The sequence below is a fragment of the Penicillium solitum genome, assembly GCF_028829755.1.
Source record: "Penicillium solitum strain IBT 25940 chromosome Unknown utg000001l_segment0_segment0, whole genome shotgun sequence".
In the NCBI taxonomy this organism is placed as follows: Eukaryota; Fungi; Ascomycota; class Eurotiomycetes; order Eurotiales; family Aspergillaceae; genus Penicillium; species Penicillium solitum.
The window spans coordinates 8,279,285-8,289,664 of NW_027072121.1; the positions used below are offsets into that span (position 1 = coordinate 8,279,285).

General features: G+C 48.7%; 6 protein-coding genes across 6 annotated transcripts; 4 read left to right on the forward strand and 2 right to left on the reverse strand.

Annotated features, from left to right (window-relative positions):
* Window positions 1-483: 483 nt before the first annotated feature.
* On the forward strand, window positions 484-2,509 carry N7455_003191 (putative MFS transporter; the record flags this gene model as incomplete). The annotated part of the gene is made up of 2 exons (XM_040960929.2): window positions 484-1,306; window positions 1,371-2,509. 2 exons carry the CDS (start codon window positions 484-486, stop codon window positions 2,507-2,509), a joined length of 1,962 nt encoding a protein of 653 aa, XP_040808614.2.
* Window positions 2,510-2,905: 396 nt separating this feature from the next.
* Window positions 2,906-3,918, reverse strand: dph5 (diphthine synthase; the record flags this gene model as incomplete). Its single annotated transcript, XM_040960890.2, has 3 exons — window positions 2,906-3,503; window positions 3,562-3,686; window positions 3,784-3,918. 3 exons carry the CDS (start codon window positions 3,916-3,918, stop codon window positions 2,906-2,908), a joined length of 858 nt encoding a protein of 285 aa, XP_040808635.1.
* A 42-nt stretch (window positions 3,919-3,960) lies between these two features.
* On the forward strand, window positions 3,961-4,527 carry N7455_003193 (uncharacterized protein; the record flags this gene model as incomplete). Its single annotated transcript, XM_065604434.1, has 1 exon — window positions 3,961-4,527. One exon carries the CDS (start codon window positions 3,961-3,963, stop codon window positions 4,525-4,527), a length of 567 nt encoding a protein of 188 aa, XP_065462925.1.
* A 723-nt stretch (window positions 4,528-5,250) lies between these two features.
* On the forward strand, window positions 5,251-6,713 carry N7455_003194 (transcriptional regulator SPT3; the record flags this gene model as incomplete). The annotated part of the gene is made up of 3 exons (XM_040960905.2): window positions 5,251-5,775; window positions 5,828-6,655; window positions 6,708-6,713. The coding sequence occupies 3 exons, from the start codon at window positions 5,251-5,253 to the stop codon at window positions 6,711-6,713; spliced, it is 1,359 nt and encodes a 452-aa protein (XP_040808617.2).
* A 384-nt stretch (window positions 6,714-7,097) lies between these two features.
* On the reverse strand, window positions 7,098-8,605 carry N7455_003195 (uncharacterized protein; the record flags this gene model as incomplete). Its single annotated transcript, XM_040960939.2, has 5 exons — window positions 7,098-7,414; window positions 7,491-7,945; window positions 8,020-8,143; window positions 8,192-8,321; window positions 8,375-8,605. 5 exons carry the CDS (start codon window positions 8,603-8,605, stop codon window positions 7,098-7,100), a joined length of 1,257 nt encoding a protein of 418 aa, XP_040808619.2.
* Window positions 8,606-9,833: 1,228 nt separating this feature from the next.
* On the forward strand, window positions 9,834-10,361 carry N7455_003196 (uncharacterized protein; the record flags this gene model as incomplete). The annotated part of the gene is made up of 1 exon (XM_065604435.1): window positions 9,834-10,361. The coding sequence occupies one exon, from the start codon at window positions 9,834-9,836 to the stop codon at window positions 10,359-10,361; it is 528 nt and encodes a 175-aa protein (XP_065462926.1).
* Window positions 10,362-10,380: the final 19 nt, after the last annotated feature.

Genomic DNA, 10,380 nt, shown 5'->3' on the forward strand with positions numbered 1-10,380 from the left:
AGGGAGGAGGGCTCGGCAGGGATGTGGATCGGTCGTCGCAAGCTAGGTGTCGTTGTCGATCTATGTATCAAAGATAGTGTATGTATCATATGGGATGTTGACTTATTTTAAAGAATTTTATTTAAGTAAATGAATACTACTCTGTATATTGTCAATGTATTGTTATATTCTTTATATTGAATATAAAAAAAAGGTGATATTGGTTGTATCCAAAGTAATAACCCACGGCATTCCCCGGGCTCTGGTGGGCCTCAAATCAAAGTACCGAGGAAAAGACGTCATCGCCAAAATCCCCTGGACGATACAAACAGGAGAAATTGAAGTAAAATCAAAAATACAAAAAATAGCTCTTTTCTCTTCTTTCTATATATTCTCAAGGCCAATAATACTAATTACCCAAACTACGAAAAATACGTGAAACCAAAGGGGCCTACCACTCCTTAGATCCTTACGACGCCTCGGTTTACACTAGTACATTCCTCAATGCCTGCCAGGACTGGAAACCATAAAACGAATAATGCCCGCCACGCGCGTACGACGTCCTGGTCGAGTGGCTTCCATTTCACCCAAGGCACCGAACCATCCGAAAACCCCAAAGGTCGCCGCCGACGCGAGTCCAATACCTCCCTCGCCAGCCTTGAAGAACGCTCCTCCCCCGACTCGCTCGCCATCGATGATAATATGTTAAGGAATACCTCGATGGATCTAGGTGGTGATCGCAAAACACAGCATGTGCGCGGCCGCTCCATTAGCCATGGCCTGCCACAAGTACCCGCCCTACAGGAACATGAACTCCCGCCTGTGCGGGCGCCAGCTCGCCCCGCGCTCGTAACGTGGATGTCGCTGCCGCGGAAGGGTCAATTGGCGCTGCTGGGCCTTTGTCGTGTCTTTGATTTCTTGCAGATCGCTTCGCTACAGGCATACATGTTCTACCAGCTCAAGTCTTTCGACCCCAACCTCTCCGACTCGGATGTTGCGACCCAGGCGGGAATTCTCCAGGGTGCTTTTACCGCTGCTCAGTTTGCGACGGCGATCCCCTGGGGTCGTGTTGCCGATGCTGAGTGGGGTGGTCGGAAGTTTGTTCTACTTGTTGGTTTGATTGGTACTGCAATGTCTTGTTTGGGTGTCGCCTATTCGACGTCGTTCGCGCAGGCCGTGTTTTGGCGCTCGTTTGGTGGTGGCATCAACGGTACTGTTGGTATTATCCGAACTATGATTGCGGAGAATGTTAAAGAGAAGAAATATCACTCGCGCGCTTTCTTGATTTTGCCTATTGGCTTCAACATAGCTTCGTTATTTGGTCCTGGTGAGTACCTTGTTCTGTCAATGCTGTTCGCAACTATGCGACAATCCGCTAACCAGTTTCGCAGTGATGGGTGGCATGTTGGCTGATCCCGTTAAGAGCTATCCCCGTCTCTTTGGCCCTAATTCTTCCTTCGGAGGTGCGAACGGAGTGCAATGGCTCGAGACGTACCCTTATGCACTGCCAATGTTCGCGAACTTCTGTTTCCTCTCTTCAACTGCAGTTTTGGTTGCTTATGGATTAGAAGAGACATTGGCATCTTGCAAGGGCAAGCCTGGCCTGGGCGCATTCGCTAAGAAGCTCCTTGCGCGCGCCATGAAGACGGTAGTCCCCTCTTCGTCGCCCTTGTACACAAGGCTCCCGCTCCGCGACTATGAAGAGGCTGGTCCTTTGCTGGGCCAGCCCATGGACCGCTCGGAGAGCTACGAACTTGAAGAAAAGGCACACAAGCCTGTCCGCCTCCAACGTGTGTTGCCTTTCCGAAAAATCTGGACCAAGAACGTGTTGTGCACACTCGGCGCGCAGGCTTTCTTCGACTTCCAAATGGGTGCCTTCAACAACCTCTGGCTACTCTTCCTGTCTACTCCTCGCTATGACGCCAATGACCCCGCGAGTCCCGCCCAGAGCTTGCCATTCGCCTTTACTGGCGGTCTGGGCATGCTGCCGCAGAGTGTTGGTTTCGCGACCGCAATTTTGGGTGTGATTGGCATGGTCCTCCAATTCACCATCTACCCTACCATCAACGGCCGTCTGGGTACAGCCAAGAGCTACCAGTATTTCCTCTCTCTTTTCCCCATTGCATACTTCATTGCCCCATATATCTCGCTGGCTCCATCTACAATTCCTCCTCCTGGCCAAGCCAACGGCCCATGGGTCTGGTTCTGGATCATCGTCGTTCTCTTCTTCCAGGTCACTGCTAGAACTTTCACTCTTCCGACCTCCATCATTCTGTTGAACAACTGCTCGCCTCACCCATCGGTCCTCGGCACAATTCACGGAATTGGCCAGTCCGTCTCGTCAGCCTTCCGTACCATTGGACCTATCTTTTCAGGTGCGTGGTACGGATATGGCTTGGACGTTGGCATGGTCGGCTTCGCTTGGTGGATGATTGCATTGGTATCCGTCTTCGGCTGCCTTGCAGCTATCTTCGTATATGAAGGTTCTGGGCATGAGATTCTTCTTCCGGGCGAGGAAGAAGAGATCTGATGTGATGCGATATGAGCGTATCCTTTTTGAAGAGTTGAATTGTACATTGCTTCAACATTTTGCATATCATAAGGTGTCGGTTGGTTGGGGTTCTTTTTCATACATATTCCCGCTTCTGTTTTTTGGATACCATTTGCTTTACGTCTTTCGCTATATCACAGCATTTTCATTTTGTCTTCCTATGTATGTTAGAATAGAATCCAGATACTCCGCTCTGGTCAGTTGATCCTCGGATCAAAATTGAATAAAAGCCAGGATACCATATACCATCTTTCCAAACTTGATCATTGCAACAACTTGGGTATTATAGCAATTGAATCAGTCCTCATTTTTTTTTAAAAAAGCTCATCATGTATTTTAATCTTGAAATCATATCTCTTCACAAAAGTTCAACTCTCACAAGCTAGCCCCATACCCCTTGACATAGCTCGCATCAAAAGTCTCCTTATTGACCGCATATTCGCGAATATAGTCCCTCTCAAGATCATGTGTCCTCCGACCAAGAAGAACAAGACTGTGCAACGGCGCGCCCATCTCAACGGTAGCCAATTCCTTAAGCGTACCAGAAACAAGCTGCTGATTAGCAGCGCCAACACGCGCGGCACCAACAGCCAAACTATCCGGCCCATAGACACCCTCCTGTCGCTCCTCCTCGGTCTCCAGCATCTGCGCCGCACACTGCGCAACAGTCATGTAACGCGGGGGCTCGAAAATGCGACGACCGCGCGCCATGTTCTCCAGCGACTGCTCCTTGACCTTAATATCGAGCAGGACTAGTGTGTGTAAGCCGATCTGAACGTTCTCGCGCACACGGTCGTAGTACGAAGACGGCTTCCAGGTCTCAGTGAAGAAAACCATGCTAACTGTTTGTCCGAAGTTGTACAGCTGCAGTCCGGTGCAGCCGATTCCGGACATGATGGAGGCGTTAGGGACGACTTTGGTCTCGATGCCAAGTTCGCGCGCGCGAAGGACGAGGTCGGTATGCGTTGTTGCGCTGTGGGTGGGATGGTGTTAGCTATGTATTTTGTGGAGGAAATGAAGGAAGACCGCACCCGAATGGATCTCCCACTACCAAGAATACAATATCGGCTTTGTCGCCGCCGGCGAGGATGTCATCGCTGCCGGTCTCGACTAGTTCACGGTCTGCCTCAATGACGGGGCGGCCATAGAACGCTTCCTACTGGTATTATGTTTAATCAGTCCATCTGCGCAAGATATATACAATGTTCAATTGGGATATGTGATCGAAGACAAGAGCTTGGAAGTCAACTCACCAGCTTTTCCTTATCGACAAGAAGAATACTCGTGTATGCCTCTAGATAGACTCTCTCGGCCCGCTTCACGATCTCGAGACCGCGGACGGTGATATCCGTCTCATCGGCGAGACCAAGTCCAATTAGGTGGAGCATATTGGCTGTAGGAACTCTGGGTATGCAATTGAGTAGAACACAATGAATCTCACCGTCCAACAAACAGTTCGAAAAAAAGAACTGCGTGCCCCGCGATACCGGCAGAATACTCCGCCACCGCCGGATCAAAGAATATCCGGTTATCGTTTATCTCCCCCAGATCGGCCTGTGCTTCTCCGAACGCCCAGAGCTTCATCCTCCTTGCGCCATCTTCTCTCACTTTGCCTCGAATCAATTCAACAGCACTCCTACTGGTTGAACACCAGTGGAAGCCTCATCTCGATCGTTAAAGAAATTCCCCCTGGTAGGGTTACCGCCATCCATCATGAGCTCCGATCGGAATCCGAAGTATCGGCAGGAGATACAACAGGTGAGTCTCTCCCCGGTCTTTGGTTCATTTTGCTTCGGGTTTTCGGTCTCTTGATCTTTCTGGCTCTTGGATACTTCAATTTTATCGTCCGACCCGGCCTTCAAAGGTCTCTCAACATATTGCGACTGTCGGCGGGCTTTGCGACACAACATAATGCGCGGCGCATACACATTGTCTCCGCGGATAGGGCCACAGCCCGCTCGACTTCCCTCGTCCCCTGGGAGGAAGTCACCCCGTGAAGCTTGAAGCTGCTTTTCAGGCTATGAAACACGATGCCTACAGACGGTCCGGGTGGGCTTGCGACACATGACTTGCTTTCGAATGTACTCATTTGCTGAAAAAACGTCATGTCATTATTGTCATCTTCGATCTTTTTCATAACGAATGTCGATATTGGGAACAAACAACTGTGTTCATGTCGCGTCATAGTCCAGCCAGGCCTTTCAGTCCTGCATTCTTTGGTTGTTGGCGTGCACGCATCCTGATGTCGAGGAAAAGATAACGGCAATACTCGAAATGCCTGGATCCTCCCTGCAACTGGTCCTGGCAATGATGCAGCTTTGGCGTTGGATGGATGAGGGATACTGTTTTGAAGGCCAAGGACGATGTCGAAGTTCCCAGGGTTAGGAGCAATTGGCAAGACGGTCGTCCCTTCTCTTCTATTCTGATATTTGCGGGGGTCAGGAGTGAGCTCCTTATCGATATCGACTTTGTGAGGGCTGCCACTTAGCCTATCGGTTTGCCGAGGTGTTTGGATATCTCACTTCTCACTTGTTCTTCACCTTCACCTCTTCTCGCCATCTATCAGCCTTCGCATATCATTTCCTGCCTTGCTTCCTCTTTCGATCGTCTTGTCTTGTCAATACCTCTGCCAAACCCATTCACAGACGCTCTCACACATCCTATGACATTCGATCCATCAGCTGTGTTGAACACTTTATATGTGTGCTCAGTCATCCATCATGTCTTTTCCCAACGTGAACGCCAGATCAATCGTTGAGCTCTGGATGCAGCTTCGGGGTGAATTTGCACGAAGCCAGGAAGAATCTATGCTAAGTGATCATGATGGGAGCTTGAGTGATTGTACCATGACCTCCCCGGCGAATGCTCCTCGTGTAGCTTCAGACTTAGGCTTGGATTCACCTGACGGTATTTCCGTTCATTCCGCTCAAGACGTCTCTGTTGCAAATCAAGATGGTCTGTCGGTCGACCCCGAGTCAGACTTCTTCGCCATGGGACAGTACTTTCACGAGCATTATACCCATATCTTCAACTCGTTCACTTTCCAGATGGACAGTGCCGCGATCAGCTCCCAAACCAATGCCGAGAGCCAGAAAGATCATGAGATGGAGAAAAAAGACACATTTGAAGGCTCCTTTACTAACGATATTATTAAGATGATGTTTGTCTCCGGAGAGACAGCAGAGCCGTCTCCTGAGACTACCACTTTGATTGAAGAAATTACCCGACAACAAGTGATCGAAATTGTGGGTACTAGGAATTCTGCCTTGAAAGCTCTCGTCACTAACGATCAAATAGCTTACCCGCAGCACCTCCTTGGCAACTCGCCGTGGAGTTCGCTCTATTTCTACTGACGACTTAATTTTCCTGATTCGCCACGATAAGGCTAAGGTCTCCCGTCTGCGAACCTTCCTGTCCTGGAAGGATGTCCGGAAGAATGTCAAGGATTCCGACGACAAGGGTGGTGGTGACGCTGCCGACTTTGCCGCCGCTGATGATGCAGCTGGTGTTGTTGCAGGCCCCGCAGACGTGGCCCCCAAGCCCAAGAACAAGCGCGCCAAGGTCGGACTTGCGTGGGATGTCAACAGTTTCTACTCCGTCCAGGTCCCCGAGCGTGAAGATGAAGAGGATGAAGAAGAGGAGGAGCAGAACTACGCGACCCTTCAGCGTCTTGCTGCTGCTGATGAACGCACCCGCCACATGACACGGGAGGAGTATGTATTCTGGTCCGAGTGTCGCCAGGCTTCCTTCACCTACCGCAAGAGCAAGCGATTCCGCGAGTGGGCAGGCTTCGGCATCGTGACCGAATCCAAGCCAAACGATGACATTGTTGACATCCTCGGATTCCTTACCTTCGAGATCGTCCAGACTCTGACCGAGGAGGCACTCAAAGTCAAGGAGCGCGAAGACAACGAGAAGCACCGTCGCGGAGGCGCCGAAGCCGGTGAGAACACGAAGAAACGGAAGCGCGAGACCGGCCTGTTCGACCCGCCCGAGGAGGGGCGCACTCCCATTGAGCCACGACACGTTCGTGAGGCCTATCGCAAGCTGCAGGCTACTCCCCAAAAGGCTAAAGCTATGCTGTTGCACAATGGCCGTGTTCCTTACCGTTTCCCTCTTGCTTTGGTGGGTTTATATACACTTTCACTATATGTTCTTATGCTAACAATGCCTCTAGATTTAACTATTCGCTAACTTCGGCGTCAATTCTAAACTGACGCTTCTTCATGAATTACGCGCATGGCAGCGGGAGTTTGCGGACGATACCCAATTTTATCTTGTTTCATTTGTGGCGGTGACGGAGCGAAGCTCCCTTAGGTGTTTCTGAATTCACTTTTTTTTAAAAAAAACTTAATGTCTGAATAGTTCAGTATTGTACCTTTGTTTCTACACTCCTGTACACTGCATCTCTGGCCTAATTTTCTGGCCGATCATTTTCTCCTAATTGCAAATTATGCAGTAAAAAGGAAGTCGTGACTAATTAGCGGAGAGTACATAGTCGACTATTAAAGGTAGCGAGTTGATAGATATTTCCGATGTCATATCTGGACCACGCTCATTAACAAGTTTAGACCAGCTCACACTCAATCACACTTTCTACCCCCTTTCCGCCGTCCCATATTTTGACAATTTTCAAACCCGCCCTCCTCTCAATCAAGTCATACCACGCTGCGCTAGTCCGCTCTTCAGCAGAGAATAGGGTTAACATCATCATATCGAGTCCCGTGGTCTCCCAATGGGCACCGATGCTCGGGATAACGTTCTCATTGAGCAATAGCCTGCTGTATCCAGGCTTCATAGCCTCTTTCACTCGTGTAAGTACAATTTCACACATATCATCAGACCAGTTATGTAAAGTTGAGTGTATATAATAGGCACGGGCACCTGGGGATAGTATAAGTAACACCATTCGAGATTGATATAGACAGAGTTGGAACAGGGAAGAGCTCTGCACTCTTACCTTTGACGGGTTGTTCATCATGGAAGTCATATCCCATTCGGATGATAGCCGGATCTAGCTCCTTGATCTGGTTAATCATCATAGGCAAATCTTGAAGAATCAATTTTCCGGGGGCGTTCGGATGGCGACTCTGGAATCTCTCCAAGTCATGGCCTACGTTGCCGCCTATGTCCACCAGGAATGGTGCATCTGGACTAGAATCGGCCCCGTCAATAAGCCTGTCCTCCACAGGATAGACTCTAGGGTCCATCCAGAGCGGGCGACCCAGGTTGTAACCACCAAGGTAATCATTCAGGTGATCTCCATAACCCAAATCCCGTACCCAAGGAAATATGTTCTTGTCGGTACCATAGGCATACATTAGAGATGTATCCCAGGGATCTGTCGGATTCACCCAACCCTGCTTACGGGAAAACTCGTGGAATTTCAAGGTGCCTGCACCAGTTGACGCGGTACTAAGTGAGCAGTAAGAAGTATCAGCCGCGCTGTTACCTTATGGGGGTTGACTTGCGGTCGAATGAGTACTTACAGACCGAGATACCCATGCCCAATCTGAGGAAGGCTCAGCGCCTTGGTATAGTTTGTAGGCTGGTACTCATCTTCCCCAACTTCAATAATGAGTCCCATAGCACTGATATGTCGCATCAAACGACCTAGAAAACAGTTAGCTAGAATTTTGGAACGGGTTATGTGAAGCCCACTGAGAAGTTGGGGATCGACCCCAAGGCTCGCGGCCAAATCGCTAACCTTCTGGGGTTGATCGCCATTCTGAGCCATCAACACCCATAATCCCGAGTCCACGCCAAACCCTATAGCCCCGATTGCACCCATCTATCATATCAGTTATTCTGTTCAGTTAATGGGACTGTAGAACTTGTATATACCTGTCCCCAACAGTGGTCAACCATCGTCTCCCGAGGAGTCTCTATAGCTCTAGCTAAAGCTCGACACTTGAGTAACACATCCTTGCGGTCCTCCTCAGTTCCAGTATCTAGACGGTTGACACCTTTGATAACCTCCTCCAGCAACCCAGGGATTGCTTCAGCACTGTTTGGACGCGTGGCGATAAGAAGATCAACAGGAACTGAAGTATTCTTTGGGTTCCCGGCTGCCATGCTGTTGAATATGGAGGCCAAAACTGGCAAGATGCGTTGTGAAAATATGTGTGCGTACCTGATGAGGTGTACAATATATTCGGAAAAGAGTTTGGGATGACGGAACCGACAGTGTATTTAGTCCGGAGTCATGGAGGTAAATTTTGTTAGTCCTTTTGTCCCTGATTTGTCTATACCTGACTAGTGTAACCAGGAAGGATCTGTGTGAGTAAGTGGTATTCGACCAGTACGTCATCCTAGAAAGTAAATGTAGTCATGGACAAACAAGGAAATAATCGACATATGCAATATCGACCTTGGAGTCTGAGGTACGAAATGTGTCCGATTTGTGGTTCTGGATATATTATCAGTGATCATTGCGCTACCGGAACCCTCGTGACAGCCACGAAGAGAGTCAAAGCATCAGGGCATGGGGATGACCTGTTGTTTCTAGCACAATTATCACGTAAACACATGTGTAGTCAATATTGAGATAGAGTTCCGGTATTCCTCGACACTATACGAGCCCCGGATTTAAAACTGATACTAGCATAGTTGATTTCACATTAATTGGATGTGCTTCAAACTTCATACTGCGATAGAGAAGTGAATATAAATTGAACAAGAGAATACAGGTGGTGTATATCAAAGGTTATACATAGAAAGGTCCCTTGCACAAAGTATGCCTTTTTTATTTAAAAAGAATAGTTAAAAGGAACATCGAAAAAGACATCGAAAAGCACATCTAAAGACCACCAAAAAGACCGCGTAAGCCGCCGAATATTCCCATTCACCCCTAAAACGGAAAAGGCATACTGCAGGCATCTTATATATCCAAACCTTCGAAGATTTAGCTGTTGTGTAATGTAATGGCTAGCTAGGCTAGGATATTGGAAAGTGCCGAAATACTTTTGGTTGCACACAGACGACAATGTGTAACCTCATAGAGTTGGAGCTCGTATTTTGAAGACGGATCTAAATTTTCTTACATGTACCTACCTCTTCATATCCAAGATCTGCGGTCATCGGAGTACATATTACCACGAGTGATAGCCATGTATGTCGCACCACACCGTGTTGTCACTCCAGCCATCACGAGCCAGATAGAGTTGTGCTAGCTAGCCTTCCTAGATTAATCATACATATAAAAAGGCCTTGGAGATGTAACCGATTGTTATGCTTCACAATAACTCTGCAATTGGCACAACATCAGCAGAAGAGAAATTGTAATCATTCACTTTACCAAGCAATGTCACTGGCCGAGCAAAACGACAGTGCAGATGTCAAATTGACAGACATTGGGACGGTGACACAAACAGATCTAGAAAAGATCTGGGCATGGAACAAGCTATGTCCGGAACCAATTGAGCGATGCGTGCACGAGATATTTGAAGAGAAAGCTGAAGACCAGCCCGATGCATTGGCTATCTGTGCCTGGGATGGAGACTTGATGTATGGCGAACTGGACCAACTCGCTACGGAGTTAGCAAACAGGCTCACTGAACTGGGAGTTGGACCTGGTATGCTGGCTCCACTCTGTTTTGAGAGATCGATGTGGACGACGGTTGCGATGCTTGGTGTGCTCAAGGCCGGTGGAGGATTTGTGATGCTTGACCCCTCGCTCCCAGAACGGCATCTTCATCTCATTACCCAACAAGTCAAAGCAGACCTCATTTTATCTTCTGTCTCAAACCGGGCACTGAGTTCACGATTGGTTCGGAATGTGGTTTCCATCAATCGAAGATTCTTTATCAACCTAAATGTTCAAGCAAACTGACACCCTCCCCCAGGTTGCC